Source organism: Zosterops lateralis (assembly GCF_965231275.1).
Source record: "Zosterops lateralis genome assembly, chromosome: 1".
NCBI classification, from domain to species: Eukaryota; Metazoa; Chordata; class Aves; order Passeriformes; family Zosteropidae; genus Zosterops; species Zosterops lateralis.
In genome coordinates this window covers 29528809-29551612 of record NC_139762.1, presented here as the reverse complement: position 1 = coordinate 29551612, position 22804 = coordinate 29528809, and the positions used below count along the sequence as shown (strand labels likewise).

General features: G+C 35.9%; 1 protein-coding gene across 4 annotated transcripts in view; it reads left to right on the top strand.

Annotated features, from left to right (window-relative positions):
- Positions 1-22804, top strand: part of ETV1 (ETS variant transcription factor 1) — a 64935-nt gene that overhangs the window by 1074 nt on the left and 41057 nt on the right. The window contains exons 1-5 of one of the 4 annotated variants that reach the window (XM_083868010.1): positions 7-368; positions 465-599; positions 1400-1487; positions 3228-3275; positions 13217-13270. In XM_083868010.1, the coding sequence (XP_083724136.1) occupies positions 555-599; positions 1400-1487; positions 3228-3275; positions 13217-13270 (235 nt within the window). In that variant the 5' untranslated portion in view covers positions 7-368; positions 465-554. Of the gene's footprint in view, positions 1-6; positions 369-464; positions 600-1399; positions 1488-3227; positions 3276-3483; positions 3792-11803; positions 11902-13216; positions 13271-22804 lie in introns of those variants that run through there. The other 3 variants (XM_083868009.1, XM_083868011.1, XM_083868012.1) reach the window with 3 other exon arrangements.

Below are 22804 nucleotides of genomic sequence, written 5' to 3'. Positions count from 1 at the left end.
GCGGGATGGCGGTGGGGCTGCGGGAGCGATCCTGAGGGAGAAGGGGCTGGTGCGCGGGGCGGGGGGGCCCTGTGTGTGTGTGTGTGTGTGCGCGTGTGAGGGGGAGAGCGGTGAGTGCGCGGCCGCCGCCGCGAGGTTGGCCCCGCGTTCGCCATTTCGAGTTGAGCACACGCTCGGGGCCGGGGCCGCCGGCGCGGATGGCCCGCGGGCGGGCGCGGTGTAAATAAACCCTCCCTGCCTCCCGCCGGCCCCGCCGCGGAGGAGAGCTCCTGCTCCGCGCTGTGCTGTGCTGGCGGGAGCGCCTAACCCAGGTGAAGGCAGAGAAGGGAGGGTTGTTTTTATGAATGGGACTCTTTGAGGTTAATTAGGTATGCAAATGCAGGCAGTTCATTCATGCTGCCTTTTTTTTTTTTTTTTTTTTTTTTTTTTTTTAAATCTAAAAGCCATCTTGTATTCCCCTCTAGGCTGATTGGAGTCCAGATCCCGAGGAAATCTCCAGATCAAATGCCCAGTAAATAAAAACACTGAGCTAAGACTCGTGGAAGAGCTGCAGAATGGATGGATTTTATGACCAGCAAGTGCCTTACATGGTCACCAATGTGAGTGATCAGTTCAAAGTTGGTGTTTATAAACTTGACTCCGAGTTATTTCTGTGGGGGAGTTTTACAGACACAGTCTCTGCTTTGTTACGGCTGTAGGGGCGACTCTTCATCTGGGAGCTTTGCTTGCAAGATGAGCCTGTCTTCTTAGTTATTGCAATAAAGCATCGTGTTCTTTTAAAGACAGTTTTGGGATGATTAAAAAATCATGCACATGATTAGCGGATGAGGGAGGCGAGAGCAGCAGCAGCTGCATTCAAAGTTTCTGGCTGTGTTTGCCTGCAACGTTCAAAAGAATGAAGTTGAGGCAAACATTAACCTTTTTTTTCCCTCTCTTTTTTTGTTTTCTTTCGGGACTTTGCAAACAATTTTATAAGTAACACAGGGAAACAAAGCAGTCTATTATAATTTCATATCTGGGTTCTCCTGTGTAGCTTATGCTATGGGGATTTAATGGGCTATTGTGTAGGTTTGTATACTTTAGATGCTAAAAATACGACTGGTATTGTGTTGCTGCTTGAGCACATTATATATGTATTGTACAAATAGATGTCTACATAGATAGACAGAAATGTGTTGCATTTAGACATAGGAATCTTTTCCTATGTTAGGTGGAGGATGTTAGGTGCTCAGCAGTATCTTTTGTTAGAAATTGAAGGCTTGCAAGAAGCCCCTGGTTGAAAATATAAAGAATTTATGCCAACTTTGCATATTCCTGATTAAATAAAAAAAGCCCAAAACAAACCAAACCAAATCTCAAACCTCAGATTTCTAAAGTAACTGATCTTTCCTGTTTATAGAATCCGCGTGGGAGAAACTGTAATGAGAGACCGACAAATGTCAGGAAAAGAAAATTCATTAACAGAGACCTGGCTCATGATTCAGAAGGTGAGGGTTTGTTGTTCCCCCCCCCCCCCTTCTCCCTTTCTTACTAATGCAGAGAGGCTTTTTGAGAGCTCTTTATTTATTTATTTATGTTGGAGATAAATATATCTAGATCAATCTGAATAAACAAGACAAGAAAACTGCATTTACTAATGCAAAACAAACTGGCAAAGGCAATAAATTTATAAAGTTGAAAGTCTTTCCTTGACTTACCCTGTTGCATTTTTTGCACATGTGGCACACGGATGTCACGCACTGAGGCCAAGCCTTTGCAGCGTCTTACACAAGTCATGGCACCTGGCTTTTTCACCATCAGGCCTCTTCAGACTCAGGGCATTCTTCATCCCTCCCATTTTTTAACGTCCTTTTCCCTGGCATGTCTTCAGTGATGGTAGCAGGAGTGAGAGAATGTGGGTATGGAGATTTGATTTTCACCAGCTTTACTGTATAGTTGGGCTTCTGGTGCCTGCTGGCCTGTTTCTCTTGTAAAACACTAGCAGGGTTAAAAATCCAGGGAATTTCAATTAAGGAAACCTAGAGTGGAGAAAGTTTTGGGAGGCCAAAGATTTGTAACTTAGTCCCATCAGTAGCCACTCAGGACTGTAGTTTTAGAACTGTAGGCTGGTAATAGCTGTTAACACTTCTTTAGGTTACAGGGTCTGTATTATGCTATGCCTACAGCCCTGAAAGTACATAAGATGTACAGAAAGATATGTAGAGGCCTATAGCTTACCCCTATATAAATCTTATCAGGGTAAGAACACACTGACACAGTTTTCAAAACCCATACTTACCTGGAAAAGTAGATTGAAAAGCAAGCAACTTTCTGATTTTCAGTTAAATCATTTCCCAATGTGCATGAGAGGTATCAGTCCACAGGATAAATAAATAGCCTCTGTCATTTAAGTATATGTAAATAGTTATCTGTCAGCATTCATAAAAGAGGAAGTCTCTCTCAAAATGCAGTAAATTAAAAATAAACCATTTGTTAGTTCAAATATCCTACTTAGTCTTAGCAAACAGAATTTTCGTAACTGAGTATCTGAGGCTTGCAAGTAGGCTGAATGCTGCTCTGGTTTACACCCATTGTAAGTAACTGATTTCAGTGAATTGCAAAAGATAAGCTGCTGCAAAATTCAGTCCATGAAGAAGATGGTTTTAGCTTTAAAGAAGTACAGTGAGCATAGAGGAAATAGTGGTGATTCTCATGTCATACGACGTAAAACATAAGGGGAAGTACAAAAGATTTCCCATTTCTCTTTGCTATTGCAGCATCTCAGGTCATGGCTTCAGAATTTTTATATGATAGTTATGACCCTACTGTTAAAAATACTCGGTTATTGCTCAGGCAGAACTGTGGAAGTCCAGACAAGCTTTATCTGGGGCAGATATTACAGGGGGAGGCCTGAATTGTATAAGAAGAAACAGCTCACCTGTAAGAAATATTATGATTTTTAACTTTCCTATGTGTTGCTGAATGAGCCTTTTATACAACAGAGCTCTGTTAAGATTCTGGTTATTGTTTCAAGAGCTGAAAATACAGTAAGTGCTTGGGTTTTTATTAATAGGTGTAGAAAAATCAGTAACTGATGCCTCAGAATGCTTGCTTTTTCTGTACATTTTACTGCCAAAACAGAATTAATGGGTATTGTTCTTAAGGAAAAATATATTTTTGAATATATTTTAATCTTGTGAAGAGATTAAAGGTGTGAGTCTTTTATGCATATCTTTATCTTTTTGCAGAACTCTTTCAAGATCTGAGCCAATTACAGGAGACATGGCTTGCAGAAGGTAAGTGAAAAAACTGCTTGTAAAATACAAAAAACAACTCTGGAGGGGAAAAAAAAAGTCCTGAACTTGCTGTCTTAATGTTCAGCCCAATTAATTGAGCTCTAAAAGAGCCACCTCATGTGTCATGCATACATTAGAGCCTCTGATGAGTTTGTCTTTGGGGACTCTGGGGCTGCTCTACCCAGTGTCATCACAAATTACCAGGAGAAATTGCTTCCAGCTCACAATCACATCTGCTTTTGGCAAGAACTAATGCACCAAGACTTCAAGTTCTAAGCCTCTGTTCAGATTTTAATTGCAATTGATCAGGTTTATATTATTGTACCTCGAGAGACTACATACAGCCAGAACTGGGCTTGCTGTTTCCTTTTCAGCAGCACATATAATTATTTGGTGTTCTGGTGGAGTACTTTTCTGATGGCAGAAATTAGTTTCTCTGGGTTCATCGGGACGGGATGCTTCAAGATTTAAGTGCAAGTGTCTTCTTTCCACCTTGTTCACAACACAGAACATTAGGTGTGTATGAAATACTTAACCGGTACTTTTTCTTTATTTCCTTTTTTTTTTTTTTTTTTTTTTTCCAGAAACCTTTCAATATTTTGCATGTTATTTTTGTCTTTGCATTTGTAGTTGTGAGATTCTGTGCCGGGTGATTAGAAAACTAACATCGGTCTGTTTTAGGCATGCATGTTCTTTTAAGTATTTCAGATAATCTTGCAGAGCACATTCTAATGAAGAGACAAGGGTTAAGAACAATAATGTACAAGTCTGAATTTTGAGTAGTTGTTGAGAGATTCATTTAACAGCAACAAAAATGTGCTGCTGCATTAGGAGAACTTTAACAAGTTGCAAGGTACCTTTTTTCTGTATTTGTTTTCAGCAACATTTTCTGATTTTTTTTTTTTTCCTTTGTTACTTGCAATACTGTCTATTTGAAGCATAAAGATTTTTGTGCCTTATCTATTCTTAATATTTCTGGTCAATTTTTTATGTAAACTTCTGCATCTGAAATAGACATAAATTTGATGCAAGTTAAAATAATCTCTCCAGATTCATCCTGATTTAAATGAATGTGAGTATTCACATAAGCTTAATTTTTTCCTGTACAGGACTATGCACAGCTGTTTATAGAAGAGATATTCTGGTTTTTTGGTTTTTCGGGGGTTTTTTTTTAAGGTTTTTTTTTTTTTTTTTTTGGATGGAGGGGGTTTGTTGGGTTTTTTTGGTTGTTGTTTTGTTTTGTTCTTGTTTGAAAGGAGGGATGTTGGGGTAAAATGCTTGCTGTTGTTGTTCATAGAAAGGAAAATATTGCTGATGTCTACTTGCTTATGCCCTGTTTAAAAGGGCATAAGAAGCTGTTTTAACAGCTTCTTTAATAGTTTCTTTACCTATAAGTAAGTTGTGAGGCATTGTTTATTTTGATGACATTTTTATTCTGCTAATATTAGTTTTAGTACGGGGTTATTTTGTGTGTAATCAAAAACCCCTCCTGAAATTAATGGAACAGAGGATATATTTTCATGATCTAATACAATTCTTCCCTAATAATTGAAAACAGGATGTCCTGTACTAAGATCATTTTTGTAGTATAATGGTCAGATGTAACTGTAGCTGTCTCCCTGTGGTAATTTTCCTGAGGAACTCTTTGCATTGTGTTATCTCATTCATGTTAGCAAATCAGAAACATGTTAAAATGCTACTTAAAAGATACTATGTTTTAATTTAGAGGTTAACTTTCAGTTTAATTTTTTTCACAGGCATGGATGGTTTTGTTTCTGAAAAATGATTGAATTTCTATGATCTTAAGTGAGAAAAAACACAGGCTGGTTCATAATGTATGTGCAGATAATAATAGAACTTTGAAAAATAATGCAGAATTTAAGACTAATTTGATCATTTGCATAGGTACATAAATTAATGTAATAGCAATTTTTATTCTGAAGGCACTGCTTATTTTAGACTAGAATCACTTGTATGAGAGCCTTTTTACCTCTTTATCAGAGTGTATTTCACTGAATAAATTTAGATAGATTTTGAGAGAGAAGGTGTCTAGTCCCATGCCAGTTAGGTTGAATAACCTTGTAAAGGCAGATAAAATGATCTGGGAAATGTTTAAAAAAGAAAAAAAAAAAGTTACTTTTTTTACCTAGCAGAAAGTAATAAAGCTAAATAACGCTATTTGTCCACAGTATATTGAAACTAAATATTACAGGTTTTTCAGTGTTTGAGAAATACTTTAAGAAATCTCTTTTTCGGGCCATGCCATAGTTTGAGTTGTTTCATGAAACACAAACTTAGCGTAGCTTTTCTTAAGGCAAAACTAAAACTGAAATAAAAAGTTAAGATGACAACATCAAATATTGAGCTATTAGCTTGATCCCAAAGTTTTATGAAAAAAAACCCCACCCTTAGAAACTTCTTTTAGTCTTTATAATATGCTGGTGTTTGAGGACATTGTAGCTCTGCTCAAATGTCTATATGGATGAGCGTAGCCAGGAAACAGATTTTGAAATCAGACTTGTTTACCCATTGCTGGATGTGTCCATTTATGTTCTTCTGGACCTTCCTAGGCTAGAAGGCTGCCAATTTGGCAGCATCAATACTGTTTACATATTTCTTTTCATAATGCTCTGGAGCCAGGGAAATGACCATGAAATTTTAAAACATCTTGACCCTTTTCAAGAAAAGCAGTGGCAGCTGACCAGGTTTCTCCCACTAGTTCGGATACTCACTGGAGAGTAACCAGGTCAAAAATCTACTTACTAGTTAGGAGAGGAAAAAATTAAGTTGCATTTTATGACACACAAAATAGTGCTTGTGGATTTTTCTTTGTTTTGCTTTTCCTGAAGCTGTCCTTACTGCATCACATACTTTAGCCTGAAGATTTTTAGTTAGTGTCACCTGTGGCAAGTTGGTGGTAAACAAGTAAACAGAAAAGAAATGTATTCTTTTCCTCTTAGAAATTGTGGGAGGTTCACTTGTATTAAAGTATTAATCCAAATGTAAACAATTCAGTAACCTGTTTAATATTTTATTACTACATAATTAACAAGCTGAATACTACTTACAGAGAGCTCACAAATGTATCCCACTAGCTGCATAGTAGATTTTTATGGAAATGAATTTTGCTTCTTACTCTGTGTAGTATTATATATGTAAGAAAGACTCTAAATTATGATGTAAAACTTATTCTGAGTAAGGTTGCCCTGTGTCAATTGTTAGTCAAGACAGAAGATAAAGTAAAACAGTTTTCTCATGCTAGAAATTGAAAATAGGAAGTCTTTAATATTTTTTTTAGTGTTCAACCTTGACATAGTTAAAGTTGCCTATTGCTAACCAAGACAAATATAACTTGGATTTTATCTTTTATTTTGTATTTAAATAACTCAGTGGCAACATTTTGACATGATAATACTGTAAAATGACTTTATTGATTCCATGTATTTGGAATCAGATTGGTTCTGTCAGGTAGCAATTGTTTGGTGACTTGAAAAAAGCAGTAAAAATATTAATCTAATATTATTTTGTCATGGTAGCTCTTCCTACCTATTGTAGAACAAAATGGAGAGAGAAGAAATTGTTAGTGAGTGAGTGAGAGTCTCCTTTTTATGGTGAAAGCATTTGGTTTTGGGGAATATTAGATTTCAGATTTTTAAAAAATATTATTTAGATACTAATTTCTCCTACAGCTTGTTCAAGATACGTAAGAGGCATCCCAAGCGAAGACAAATAATAAATTTCTGCACTAGATCTGCTTCTTAGAACAACAGATAATAAGCTTCTCAGATGGTAATATACTAAAAATAAAATATAATGTTCTTTGTGTGATTTGAAGCACATAGAGAAAGACTACGTAAACAGTAAGTGGTTTGAAATAACAGCTACAAGTAACGGGTTCATGCCTCTACTACAACTCAGCTAAATTGAGTGGATGGCTTCTTCAGGCTACTGGTATTCAGAAGCCACTTTTTAGTATCTGAATGTAAGTCATTTCTCACAAGTAATTATTGGCCAACTTTGGAATGAACTTGAGGAAATAAGTTTCTTCCCTCTGTTCTCCTAATGGGAAGGTCCCACCAGTGTTGCAGTGATGTCTAAGCAAGTGTTGACTTGTAGTTTATTTCTTGAATGAGGAGGTGTGAAAGGAAATAGTTTCTAGGTCTTGAAGGATTGCTTTTAATTAAAGAGAGTACTGGATCTTCTAATATTAGTCTAGTTAGAGTGACTTTGTTTAATCTAGCTAACTAGCTTTTTTCTGCCAAAACGTTGTAAAATTTAGCCAGTATAAGGCAGATGGTATGTAGCCACATTCAAGAACTATCCACATTTTTGTAGGAGAAGTAAGAGTCAAGAAATAGTAATTTAATACCTTCTTGACTGAAATCTGCCTGACAGGAGCAAACTTAAAAGAGTGAAAACACATTCAGTTTGTAGTACAGAGAATTTTATTTTTTTTTTTTTTTGTGGACTCTAGTGATCTAATACTCACATCTCCTGATCATAAATATCTGCGCAAAAAAATGAACAGTTAGATTAGGCAAAATGGGAGGGAAGTGGATGTTATTTAAAAAAAAAATCAAAAATAAATTAACCCAGTAAAAATCTACAAGTCTGAAAGTCTATATAATAATAAACTATTTCATGTTTTTCTTGTTTTCTAAGAAAGTACATAATTTTACTCAAAAATCATAATTTTCAAAACCATAGAGGGGTTTGCTAAGCATGAGGAAATGTAGCGAAATATTAAATGTGAGTACTCCTTTTAAGCTAACCTTTTTTCTTATTTTTAATATAGCAGCAAATGAAGAACAGATTCTGCAAACCCATCTTCATATTCCTAGGGATTATTCACATAAGATAGATTTTTGAGATCTGCAGCTAGTTTTAATGTGCATTTAAGTTTATTAGTCAGAGCATCTCACATTGTGTAAAAAGGGTTTGGGGTTGTTTTGACAGAAGATCCAGTGCTTATGGGAAATAATATTTTTTACCATCTTGAAATTTATCACTGTTTTGCCTTCCCAATGCTTCTTTGTTAGAAACAGTTGTTCCCGTGGAAAAAGAAGAGCCATCAACCAACACCCCCCCCCCGCCCCCCCCCTCCCCCCTCCCAGCTCTTGCAGGAATACTTACAATTTAGCCAATCTTTCAGATATTCAGAAGTGACAGTGAATCAAAGAAAACTCAATAGATCCATTACTGTTGAGGCCCAAAGTCTTATTTTAGCTAAGGCCAAAATTCTGCTGTTCATATAGAATTTCCTGTCAATTTCAATTTCTTTTGCCACTTTGAATAAATGATGGATATTTTAAAACTAATTGCTCTTAGCTCTAAAAGTGAAGCATGAGGTCAGAGCACACAGTACCGCAGGAAGTGCTCTGCTACCCAAAATAAAGTTTTAAGTGAAGCATTTTCAGCTTCTTGTTTTTCTGGGCAGTTTCCAGGATTTTTTTAACAGGAACACCTTTCTCTGGAGTGCAGCTGAGCTTTTGGAAGCAGTTTGTGAGTGGGAGAAGGAAGAGTTAAGCTTAAGCCCTTTATAGTTTGCTTAACTTTTCATTTATTAAATAACGTTCCTTAGCAGGTCTGTGCTGCATCTTGAGACAAAGCAGTGAAATCACTGTGTTTATGCCTAAAGTTCAAGTTTACTTTGCTGTAGCTTTCTGGAAGGGTGTGACATGAAAAGCTTGTGGTTGGGGCCACATGGTTCATGCTGGACTGTGTTTTTGTGAATGGAGGCAGAACTCCAGTTCTGACTGCTTGTCTTGAGGAATTGCTTCGGAGATCAGCTGTCTCATTCACTGGCAGAAAGAATGACTCATACATCTTCTGCCTTGTTTGGCTCCAGGTCATTGTTACAGTGGATAGAGCTGGTTTTAATTAAATATTAACTCCTTTTGTCCTGGATGCTTGTTAATGGGGACTTTTTGTTTACTTGCAATGAAAGCATGCTAACAGGCCGAGTTCTAAACTTTTGTTTTCGCTCCAAATTGCTTTCCCTTTGCAAAATGAGCCGTCAGTTCAGCCTTCCAAAGAGTGTTTAAAGCTCTAAAAACTACAAACAAATATTAAGTATTTCTGTGCTGTGAATGTTTGCATAGCTCAGTAGGTATTGAAATCATAAAACCTAAACTGATAACATCTCAGGATCATCATTAGTGTTTCTGCATGCTTTCCAAATCCTCTTGAGACATTATAGCTGTAGTCAGAAGAAAAAAAAAAAAAAAACAAAACAACTTTTGGTAACATTCTAGTCTGAGTTGGATAGTTTATGCTGCAGATGTTGTCTGCTTCAGGAGTCTGAGTCTTGATGGCTGTGAATGTGGAATGAACTAATGTAGCTGCTTCTGCTATAAGCAGTAAAAGCCACGTGCTTAATATCCTTAAAAACCTTTTATTAGTCTTTTGGAATATACATGCCTTTTCAGCCCCCCATAATTAGGTAGCTCAAGGAAATGTTCTTTCAGATGGGTGATCATTTCAGATATCTTTTTTCAATTTTCCTCTAAGAGGCAAAGTAAAAAAAAAAAAAAAAAAGTTTTGATGATTTATGCATTGTGTCTTGTGTATGTTAACAGAAGCTTTTATGGCAGTCTTGCTAAGTTGCAGTATTTGTGAATAAAAGAGAAAATGAATGACCTATGTATATAAATGTGTAGACAGTTGTGACACTGCAAGTTACATTTTCCTTTCAGATAGTCATGTCAAAGTGTCTTTACCTGCCTATTTAATTTGCTGCAAAATCTACCTGTAATTATCCAAAATCCAGGTACAAAAGCACTCTTCTGCTTGAGCAATGGGATGATGTATCCCAATGAAACAGCATCTTACAGCGAAGTGCTGGTGGAAGGAATCTCTCTGTGACAATAAGTGTTTGCATTTCAGCAGTATGGTCGTGTGCAAGTTTCAGTTCTGCTTGTTTAAGAATAATATCAGGTTAAGGGAAGAAATCATTTAAGTTCTCATTTCTACCGGTTAGCAGGTCCTTTTGATTTCTCCGTATAGGCTTGTGGGTTCATTTCTCAGGTACCGATGCTACTAAATTTACATTCCAGTTGGAAATGCATGTTCCTAGTTTGAATGTTTTGGATGCTGTTATTTGTCTTGTTTATATTTGGCAGAGTTTTAAACACTTCTTAACTTGCCTGTGTTACTTTCTCTACAGAGGCTTTTAAGGCTATGTTAATATTGCATTTAAAGTAAATTTTGACAGCACAGTCTCCACCTGTTTCTAGAGTACCGATTAAGTGATGTGCTCCGTCCGTCTCTATTAAATATGCCTTCATAAATTTTGGGGATCTATGAATGAAGTACATTATTCTTGTTTACTCCATAAACAAGAGCAAATCAGGGGTAATGGCAGTAATGTAGTGGTTTCCATGACAGTTCAACCAGATATATTTTGGTTTTTTCTTACTCTATGGTTAGGGGGGAAAAAAAAGGACCTTACTTACTGATATATACATAAATCTCTACAACAGATTTTTTTTTTTTTTCTGGACTAAGTCAAATTAAATTGATAAAACCAGAATGAAGCACTGGTGAAGCTGTCCAGTGCACAGAGGATGCTCTCTGGAAAGTTATATGAAATTTCTATTCCTGTTTTGCAACCACTAAATGTAGCCTCTTTATTTAAACAGAAGGGGTTTTGTTTTCTTTGAGGCTTTTAAAGAGATCCTAGGTTCTCAAATTTATATATATATATCTATCTACATATACATGTAGATATAAAATGCAGGTGCACATTAAAAAAATTAATTCTGCTAGCCTCCTTGCTGCATTTGAAAATGATAGCTGGCTTAAGAAAAATGTGTGGGATGTGTCTTTTGTAAACAAGAAGTTACTTGATCCAATTACTTTAACTCTGAATGTGCTCACAGATGCTTCAAAAGCAAGTGGAAATATAAGAAATCTTAGGAACTGATTTTTAAGTAGAAGACCTTGATTTCATAATCAGATTTTTCTGTGACAGTCAAATAGCTGGCATTTTTGTAAGGAAAACACCAAACATTCACATGTAGTCAATTGCATGAAATGTCAGAAATTGCTGAGAATTAAGTGTTTAGGCTCATCCTGTCCCTGAGTTCATTCTTGGTAAAACTTCTGTGGTTTCTCTGGGAGAAAGAGAAATTGAGTGCACCGATATAGTGGAAATATTTAGGTTGGTAGTGTTTTATACAGTTTCAAACTTCAAGGAATCAATATGTCTTCAGAGGTACTGGTTTGTTCTAAAAGGATGGGTTACTCTCGGGTTTGATTTTGTTTGTTTGTTTTTAATTAGAAACCCAAACAACAAAGCAACAGTAGCTATGCTTTTTTTTGTTTTTTTTCAAAGTAAGGCTAATTACACTTAGTGTATTTATCTTACTCACACTTCTTTTCAAATCTGTATTTGCACATTTCCAAGGTAGTTTTTTCTTTTAAGGGGTACTTGCTGCAATTAAGACAGTAAGATTTAAAATCTTTTTTAAAACCCAGAGCAAATAATTTTTCAGTATTATGAGCCTGATTCTGAACTCTTTACCCAGGAAAAAAAACTTCCAGTTAAGTCATTAGAAATATTTCCTGAGTAAAGAAGTGGAGATCTGGTGCATGAAGAGCACCGTAGTGCGCATTCAAAATAATTGTGAGTAATTTAAATTCAATATATCTTTTTACTTCAAACAAATTATATTAAAACTAGTAGAAATTGCACGTACGTGCAATGGGGAATATGCACTTCCTATGCTAGAAAGTGTTCCAAAGGGCATTAAAGTTACATTTTATCATTTAACGTATTTGAGAACATTCGATAGTCGCAGTTTCGATAAATGATTATATAAGCAGCATTTACCTTTCCAGTCTTGTTGGGTAACCAGATCACGGCAGATGTTAACTTTTAATTAAGATTGTATGAATTATTTGCTTGTCTTTGGCCAAGAACTGCAGAAAGTATTTTTAAACAATAATTTTATGCAGCTTTGCTGTGGCGATTCCAGTTAGTGTGTATGTTAAGGAAAAGATGACGAAGTTTAGAGAAGATAAGCTGGATCTCTCTCGTGTTGTACCAGTATCAGTCATGCTCTGAGGATGCCGTTTCTCTGTGTAATGTTCTGCAGTTATTTGAATGTATTCATCTATAATAAACATTTAGTGGTATTTCAGCTTAAATGGTTTAAATGAGTTTACCACGCAGTTTAGGAGATGGCTAATGTCTTAGATATATAACGAAAAGGAAATGTGGTACCAGAGGAGCAAAATTATCTATCAGCAGACCGTGAAATGTTTGTATTTAATAGCTCAGGTTTGTGATGGAAGTTTCCTAAAAGCAAAGACGATCTTACAAAAGGCATATGGATGTTAATCAGGATTTTTTTCTTTAAGTAAATCTTTTTCGATGTCTGAAATGTTGTCATTTAACCAGGAACTCCATGGTCTGGTAAAATCGTTCTTTTTGAATATTTAAAACAACAACAGAAAATCCCTACTGTATTGGCTGACTGCCATGAACAATTGGAATCACTTTTAAGTAAGCCGAAGGTGTGGTAGTTTAAGGTTAAAGAAGCATTAGTGTTAATCAGTGGGATCTGGTTTTATGTGGACTTTATGTGCAGATATTTTGAAAATTAGCACTAATGAGTTTTACCAGTGGCATGGTAGGTCCAGACCCTAGAACAGGGAGTGAGGAAGGGCCAGTGAGCCCCCACATCCTCCCATTCCCATTGCTCTGTGCTGGGGCTTCTGTGGACTCACACTGCACCACACAGCTTCACCCCAGGGTTTATTTGATATTAAAATTATGGGCTTGCCTGATTTTCATACTCAACAATGAAGAAACAAAAAGTCATAATTTTATATTTGAATGTGCTTTAAATTAAGTACAAGAGTCTTTATTTATGCTTTAATGGCTTCTTTTAATTCTTGTTTCTTGTTTTGTTTTGGTTTTGTTTTCTTTTCTTCAGCTCAGGTACCTGACAATGACGAGCAGTTTGTGCCAGATTATCAGGCTGAAAGTTGTAAGTATACTACAAATCATCACTTTCTTAAAGTAAATATATTTGTATATCCATGTCTTCATCTTTGCTATTTATTTTGTCATCCATGGTCATGTGATAGCTCCTTTTGCTGATCTGTGACATCAGTGTGATGAGTAGATAAAGCAAGTGGCATTTTGATGTGCAGCCAAAAGAACTTGTTCGGCTGAAGGTATAACCTTTAGCATGAGGCCCTTTCCTGTTATTTTCACCCACAGACCCAAGGAAGCATGGAAAAACTTAGGTTGTGGAGGTGGAAGGAGTTTCTTTGACTCTAGTGTGAGCAGAGAAGCTTTTTAGCCAGTACAGATCAGATCCTGTGGGATGTAGGATGCATCTCTGCTGAGCAGAAGTTAGGCTGCTCAACACGTTTTGTGTATGAATAAATAAATAAAATTCTCCACATAATCAGTCAAATACAGCTGCAGATGAAACATTTTTAAGTTGTCTTAGTGTGTGGCATTTTCTCACTCAAACAATATTTTCCTTTTAGTTAATTGGTGAAAGTGGGAGTTATAAGCTGCATGCTTTGCATTGTTTTCTACTTACTAAACAAAACCCTAAACTTATTTTTATCAGCCTGTACCCCTCAAGTCTTGCCTCTACCTATTAAAATGCTCCTATTCTGTTAGATGCTGGCTCAGTTTTGCTGTACCTGCTGTTCTGTGGTATTGGGTGGTTGCGAGGGCATAGCATGAGAAGCATCTGACAAAGTCACAGACTTCGGGAGCTTCTTTTTGCAATTTTCTTCTTCGTGGCAAGGCTTCTCCCCATCATCAGAGGTCTCTTCTAAACAGTGTCTGCTGATTGTAGCAGAGAACATGGTAGCTTTTCCATTTTGCTGAATAACTTAAATAGTTTATCCTATTGGAGTGAATTACTGCAGTTCACTAAACCAGATAGCTGTTAAATACAGCATTCATGTACTGAAATATTAAGATTAATATTAGAGAGATTAGGAAGAATTGCATTAAAATAGTCTTTAATCTAAAAAACAAATTCACGCTTGCTGAATTTTTCCTATAAATATTTTAGATTATTTTTCCACTCATTAAGAAGCTGTTTTAAGAACAATTTATTGAAAGTATTCATTTATTAAAAAAAAAAGCCCACACTTTTTTTTCAATCTCCTGGAATTTTATAGTGCCCCTGCACAGCAACAATTTAAATTAGTTTTTCTCTCAAAGTTCCTGTGCATATGCTAACCAGCAATCATGGTCACTTTAAACTTTGAAAATTGCCTTTTATAACAGAAGGTTTTTTTTTTTTTTTTTTTTTTTTTTTTTTTTTTTTACCTCTGTCTTCAAAGACTTTTTCTTTAAAAAATTATAATATGAAAGACAAAACAATCTATAAATCGAAAATCAGATATGTTACTTTACATATGGATCTGTGTCCAAATATAGTCATTCATACATATACCTTTGTGTAAGAGTACAAAGTTCAACTGGGGCTTCTATTAACCCACAATTATCGTTACACAACAAGTCAATGATTCTTGGAAAATAATTTGTGGACTGTGAATGAAAAGCCCCATTGAAGCTGGCCACTGCTTTTGGTGATAAAGAAATTCTCCTAATATGGCTATTTTATTAATGCTGTTGTGTTTCAAAGTTCCTTAGCCACAGCTTACACAGTATTATCAAAGGAACATTTATTTCTTAATTTCAGTTGGTTTCTTTATCTTAAGTAAAGGTCAGGAGAGCTTCCTGGAGAGTTACTCTGGCAAAGGTTATGGAGTTTCAGACATATACTTGGATATAATGTATGTAGCTGTGGGCTCTGCAAAAAAGGAATGGAGATCAACATAACCAAAGCCATGGGGAAATTACTGCTGCAGAAGTAGCACAATTGTTTTCTCTAGGACTCAAGCCTGCCTTCAAACTCCATTATAATGGCTTGCTCTGTATAATCTGTAACTGTGCGGTACTGAGCCCGTTACTGGCAGCAGTCTGGCAGAAGCACTTGACTTCTTTATTTTTTTAAAACTACTTAAATTTATTTTATTTATTTTAGTTTTTATCTTTATTTTTTACATGGGAGAGAATGGACAATCTTTCGTAGATTTAGTGTTTAATACATTTAATTGAGCCAAAAATAAGAAAGGAGAGAAGTGTAAACTGATGGAGGGAGTGACAGCCACTTTAGTTCAAAGGCATCTAAACTAAACTGTGCTTTGCTACAGAAATTTTGTTCATGGAGCTGTGTACAGATAGGGGTGTGTAAGTGATGTGCAAAGTGTGTAAAGAAAACTGAAGTGTTGCAGTGAAACAGTTACAATCTACAGTCCAAGTACAATAAATAATGATGTTTTATTTCTAGCTTCATTTCTTGAGAAAGGGGCTTTAAAGCCGAGACAATCTGTTCTGTTAAATTGAAAGTTGTGATGTTAAATTGAAACATTAAAAGGAGACTTAAGAAGCTTCAGCGACAGTGGCAGTTCTGGAACAATGTGGTTAAAATTTTCTTGCCTAGAAATCACCAGCTTGGTGATTTGAAGAAGTCAGCTCTTGAAGCAAGATGTGGAAGGTAGTGGAGGAACTGATACTGGCAAGATCATGTGCTGTGTCCTAGCACTGAGCAGGATTCAGTGCCCCTTAAAGTGCTGTGGCTTTTGCATTTATTTTCTGTAATAATGATTTTAACTAGTGAAACTGCACTGGTATTAGTAACTAGGGGAAACATTTAGTTTAGATTAGATATACAGTCCACTTTATCCACTCAGGGATTTAACTTCAAAGCTAGCTTGGGACCATGAATATTTCAATTATGAGTTGCTATTAAACTTCAATCAGTTTTTGAAAAGCAAACATAATATGTGTATTTATAGTTAGGTGTGGGCTTTAGATATTATGAGTGAGATCAACAGCTAGCATAACTTCATGTGGTTTTATTGACGTTGTTGGAATTACGCATATTTCTGTTAGCTAAGGATCCAGCATGTCAAGCTTTAAGCTTCAGTTCACCTGTTAAAAAGTGAAATTTATTTTGTTTCTTCTTTATGTCTTCTGGAAAGAGGCCCTTCCTACCATAAGAATCTTAGTAATGCCTGCACTTTCAAACCTTATTTTTTTGTCATCAAAGCTCCGTCTTCTCTTACCTTTTTATTAAATATTTTTTAACTTGGCATACCTATCACAAAGAACCTTTTTGTGATTTTGTTTAGTGTGAGTGGAATTTAGAGTAGATAACAACTAGCTTGTTAAGCTGAAATTTGAAAAATAAAACGAAGGTTTCTTGTATCTTTCTGCTTTCTGTGAGTACTGAAATTCCTGAGTTCTAAGAGACAAAAATGTGTATAAAAATTTTTTTTTTGGTTTGAAGTTATACTGGAAAAATATTGAATTGCATATTAAATAGTGTAATTCCTTACTTTTTCGTTTCCATTCTCGCAAGAATTAAAAACTCCACAGGAAGGAGGAATCACTTGTACAGGCTTTTACTCAAAAATTCCATTTTAGGCAGGTTGGTTTTTGTCTCTCTTTGAATCTGCTTCTATAATGCAGTTCACTTGTTTGCTAAACATTCAAGTAACTTCCTAATGACTATTTTTTAACAATAACATGAAAAGTTGAGTAAAGCAAAGGTGAAAAAATCTGTTTCCTCTAAAAAGGTGAATGTTTTGAGGTGGTTTTTTTAATCAACATTCTGTATGTGACACTGTTTCCTAATTGGTATCCAATTCATAAAACCTACTAAGTTGCTTTTCCCTCCATATAAAGTCTGTATCTACGTTTGGAGAAGGGTGACCTGTGTTAACTTCTTCTGATAAGGTTTCCTATTGTTTCAAGTCCATTTTCATATACTGAGGAGGAGCCAGATCCTGAACTGGTTGTAATCAGTGGCAAGGCTTTCAGATACTGTAGAACAGCAAGGACTTTCCACTTCAGCAGCAAAAATGAATAAAGTGTTCAGTTTGCTTGAAGTCAATATCTGTTGAGGTGAAGATTACTTGCTCCCATTGTTTGGATGGTTTCTGTGACAGACACAAGAGGAAGTAGGTAGGATTTGCTGATGTTTAAAAGATGTAGTTGGCAAAGGAAACTTGGTATTGTCAACACTGAATTGTAATGTGACCTTGGTACAGTTGGTTACAAATGGGGATTGCTCTACCAAACTAAATTGCCTGGTGTTTTAATAGTTAAACCATAATAATGGTTTATTTTGTTTTAATAATATGTAATTGTATGGATCTACTTTTTCATAGTTTTCTTTTTCATTTTTTTTCTTTTGCCCTGAAATGTCAATTACATATTTAAAATTAATGATAATTTCTAGGTTTCGGCTTTTATTTGTTACAGAGTTTCTGTTAATTAGGATTTGTCTTGTGCTTCACCTTCTTGATCAGTTTCCTTCCTTCTCGTTTATTTTGTTCTTGCATTGTTTCCGAGATCATCATAGCCTTAACACTGCCAAGGGGTAAATTTTAGTGTTAGACCACATCTGTTGACAGTAAACGGGAAGGGCTGGCTGTAAAAATCTATGCTTCTCCATGTCTGATTAAACTTTAAGATAGGAAAAATACTTTTTTTAGTAATGATTTTGTCACTGATCTTTCATGACCTTTATTCTTTCTCTTACCTCTTTTTTTGTTCCTCCAGGTTTAGTAAAGGTGCGCTTTCAATGTAGATGCCAGGAATCTTAAATTATTCAGGGATTTGCTTTTTAGATGCTCTGGCTTCAATCTTTAAAAGCCTGTTAAAGAGAGATTCTTTACATAGGCTTCAGGTAGCTGTATTCTTCTGTCATTTTAACTAATGGTGTAGGATATTCCAAATGCAGTTTAAATGAGGAAAAGCTTTAATATGTATTTTTATATTTTCAGTATACAAAAGAATGAATTTTTTCTGCATTACCAGATAAAAAAAAAGCTTTGTTTGTTTTATTTTCTTTTACTTTCTTCCTGTGATTTAAATTTCAAAAGTGAATTTCAGAATTAGAAGAGCATTTTCTGCTTGCTTTAGTATAGCAAGAGTTGGTGAGAAATTGATAGAGGTTAATTTTCCCTTATTTTGACATTATTTTGGAGAAGAAACCCCACACAATTAAAGTAGAAAACACCAGAATACTAGGACTTCTGACAGGTCTACTGAAGTCAAAATGGAATTGACTCATATTATTTATTTACTGGAATTGTTTTTGGTTTTGATGCAGAATAGTTTAATTTTGCAGCTTCTAGAAAAGATTTTAGTGGACTAAAAAAACTGTCATTTTTTTCAATGTGATGATTCACTTCTTAGGCAGCTGGTAGTCATGTCTTGGTAGTGCACAATGTTCTAGAAATTACAGTTGGTAGCGTTTTGGTTGTCTGCGTGTGGCAAGTTGCACACACCAGCATCTTTTCAGGTTGTTTTTTTGAGATTTTCTTTTTTTTTCAAAAAAAATATTTTGCCTTTATTTAGAGTCTCTGTGTCTGGAATAACCTTTTTCTTGAGTGTAGCTCTGCAAGTGTGGTGTTACAGCAGGCAGTCTGACTAATACCCTGCAAGGTGGTGCTACTTATTCCTGATGCTGAGCTATTCTCTGGTAGGGCTTTCTGCTGCAGCTGTGTTTTGTTTCTTGCCACTTGTCTTGAAACTACTTCCTTCCATAGGTCAGATGTTGTCAAATACAGAGACATTTGCTTACTTCTTTTAGTGCATGCCCGACTGTGATGGATTATTTCTTAAGGGCTGTGAGAGTCCGGGCTCTGTGGTGTGTTCCTGCCTTTAGCTTTGCATGACCTTGGGCATGTTGCTTAACATCTTTGTTTCTGGTTTGAAGTAGGCACAGAAATGCATGTGTCACTCTGCTGTGAGGTACACAGCTTTCTTAATGATCAGTTATCTGGAGATCTCAAAAGCATTTTACAAAGACAGTCCAGTGCAATTGCTGTTGTAAGAGCTGGAGAGGTCAGACTGAGGAGTCGATGCTGACCACCTTATCTCCCTTCATAGTTGCCTTAGATAGCCTTGCTTCTTTCATTGTATCCCTGAGCACTTGTTTCCTTTGTTTAAAGCAGGACTGAAACTGTTACCACCTGTTAATTTTGGTTTTTTTCTTTTCCCTTTTTTTTTTTTTTTTTTTTTTTTTTTTTTTTTAAGTTCACATTCAAAAGAAATTAGGATTTGGTGTCTTTCAAAAAACTCATTTTGTGGCTTATTGATGGACATTAGCCTGTGCTAATAAGGGTTTTGTTTTTCTTCCTTTTCCTTCATAAGATTTTTGGAAATATTTAAATCTGTCATATAGTTGTGCAGATTTAATAATTGATAATTTATTAATCTGCCATAATTGCAAGATTTGATTCTTGAAAAAGTTTTACCATGAGAGAGGTAGTCGATCGTAATGACTTTAACTTGTGATCCTAACAGTGGAGCATTTGAGGGCTTACTTTGATTTTAATAAACAGTTTCTATTTATTTGCCTTTCTGCTTATATTTTTATACTAAATTTCCAGCTTTGAAGGTGCAAAGATTTAAGTTTCTCCTGGATTGCAGTAGTGGTAGTGTCTCACAGATTTTGTAAATACTGGTGGTGGCAGTAGCACCTTGAAACAAATTAGAAGACCCCATCAAGAACATAGCTTTTGATTTTTAAAACTTCTAAAGCTGAAGCTTTCTTTCAGAGTGCCCAGCAGCCTGTGATGTGAATTTTATTGCTAATGGAAGGGTACCTGTGGGCAACTGCAGAAACAGCAGATACCTTATGCAGACTGGTTTAACTTCACAGGACCAATCTGCACCTGATGGTTTCCAGTAGTGTGGGGCATAGGGGAGCCCAGGCAGCTGTACAGGGCTCTTTTTGTGGGGTTTTGTGCCTCTGTCTCTCCAGCGCCCTTCCACGGCCATGTTCCTGCTCAGCCAAGCTGAGTAAGTTTCCTTTCCTTAGAGCCCCGTCCTTTTTTTCTGCTTTATTGCAGATTAAAGGCTTGGGTTGCATGTGAAGGTTATCAGCTAATGAATAAACTTCAGTCATCCTGTCCTGTGATAAATCTGTCTCTTAGATCAAAGATGAAGCATGTAGACCTTTTTTCTTTCAAATGGTAATTTCTTAAGGCTGTCAGATCACTTCCTAAGGTCTGTTTACATGAAAACAAAAACGTTAAACATATTTTATTCAAAATGTTGAATTCTCAGTTTTGAAAAAACCTTCTATTTCCTCTCTGAGGAAGCCTCCCCTTCTTCCTTCTGTGAAGGTCTCATCTGTGGAAATGCAAGCGATCCTCACGTTGTAAGTTGTCATGGCAGTATTTTCTTAACACTACCGTTATTTCTGTTTCAAACCAGATACTTGTTAATTTCATCAGGACTATGTATATGTATTAGAACATTTTTCGGTTCCAGTTGTGTTTAAGTGAGCATAAACTTCTTTTAGCTGTATTTCCACACTGAAAACAAGCAAGGCAGATTGAAGAGTTTTTGTGATTCTATTTTGATACAAAACACTTATTCTCCTAACAGTCCTTTCCATGCAGTGTTTTTGCAAAATGAGTTTTGTATTTCAAGAGCAGTGTAAATACTGATTTGAAAATCTATACGCTCTGGAATGGTGTAAAATAAGGAGGCAGTCTGCAAGCTGACTTCATCCGCTTCTATATATTACATAGGTTTCTTCATGTAAAATGTATTTGCGGTCTGTATATTTTTTTAAACTTTTTATTTCTGCTTGCTGCCTCAGCAACTGGAGATAGAAATCAGGCTCTCTTACAGAGTGCTGTGAAGTTTTCAAGGGATATAGCAGTTAAAAAAAGGAGGAGAGAGTGAAACTCCTCAAGACATCAATTAAGCACTGAGAAGTCTGTGACACATTTGTGTCATGTAGGACAGAGGTAGCCCTCTGTAAGCATACAGGAAAAACAGCCCTTGTTTCAGGTTCTAAGTCCTTTTGTTTTGATCCTGTGCATTTCAGTTACTAGGAAGTAATTACACTGAAGCATGCACTGAATGAGCATAAATGATTATATTTATTAATTCTTTTGAGTTTTAGAAGTCATCAGTGGTTTTTTTAGGAATGGTTTAAACATAGTTTAAACTTGTAAATGGAAAACTGATTATTTTATCAAGGCATGTGCTTGTCTTTTCCCTGAGAAAGATTCTTTTCTTTTCCTTTCACTTATTCTTCATTCTCTCTGTCTTCAAGACATTACTCTTACCAGTTCCTGGATTCTAGTATGACCTTGATGAGGTGAATGGAGAAGTGAACTGTCTTGGTAAAGGATATCTTTCTTCTTACATATCTATTTCTTCTGTAAGCTGAGGATTATGCATGTTAGAAAAGAGTGAATCATTAGCAGCTTTATTTCTGGTCGTCTTTTTTCCTGTGGCTGTTTATGAACTTATTCAGCAAATGTGGTTGCCAGTAAGTTAATGTAGTGAAATATTTTCTAGCACTGACATTTACTGCCGAGTCCTGCAGTCACTGAATAGGAAGGTTACTGACTGGCCAGGTTTTTGTCTTTGAATTTATACATTATGAGTCGTCATCAAGGACATTTGAAAAATGACATGCAAAAACAATTCCCAGTCTTGCTAATTTGATCCTCTTTGCTCAAAGGTTGTTTCCTTTCTGCTTAAAATGTATACCTAGAAAAGATAAACAGTTTAATTCTTCTTTAATACTCTGTCTTCATGCTGAAACTGCATGCAATGTTTCCTTACTAACCATCTGTTAATAAAATTTCTCATGACCAAAGCAATAAGAGAAATGGAGACAACAGGGACTTTTTAAAGTGTTAGTATTCTGTAAAGACAAAAAAGTTTCAAGTATTTGGGGTTAGAATTTGGGAACTGGATTAATACAAGTCCATAAAGTCAGTTTATGTGTGTATGTATATATGTGCATACATTGATACAGGAAATACAGCATGTAATTGTCAGCCTTACTGACTGTATGCACATATAAAATAAGCATAAAACTTTAGGAATGTTTGGCTTCAGGAAACATCAGCAAGTGTATTGGTAATGGACGTTCAGTTGCGAGCCTCATATACATTAGGAATGCTTTAAGTAGCAGCAGAAGCCTTAAATATCTGTGCTGAAAACTAGCACCTGGTTGCAGGTGGTCAAGCTTACACTGGCTCCAGAAAGAGCACTTCGCTAAGAGTCTTTGAAAATCAGCCTACTTAAATATAGTCTTGACTTTATGTTCCCAGACATAACCACTTCTGACAATGGCTTCTTTGTTTCCCTGTTGAATCAGTGATAAAAATTGTGAGCTGAATTTTACTGTTGACTTATTTCAATGGCCCACACCTTTTCCACTGAAGACTGCAGGTCTTGCAGTAGTTTTTAGTAGTGAACTAGAGAATTAGATTTCAGCTTTGCTTGAATGATCTGTAAAAGCGATCTGTCAGAGTTCTTACTGATGAGCATTTGTGAAAAATGAACATTAAAGCATGGAGGACACATATATTTAGAGTGGTGACAGTCTCCTTCTCCATGTGAAGTAAATAAACATCCCATTAGCTACCTTGAGTTAGTGTGTACTTGCTTTATGAATATATACTTATTGTTCAAGGCAAAATTGAATTAAAAA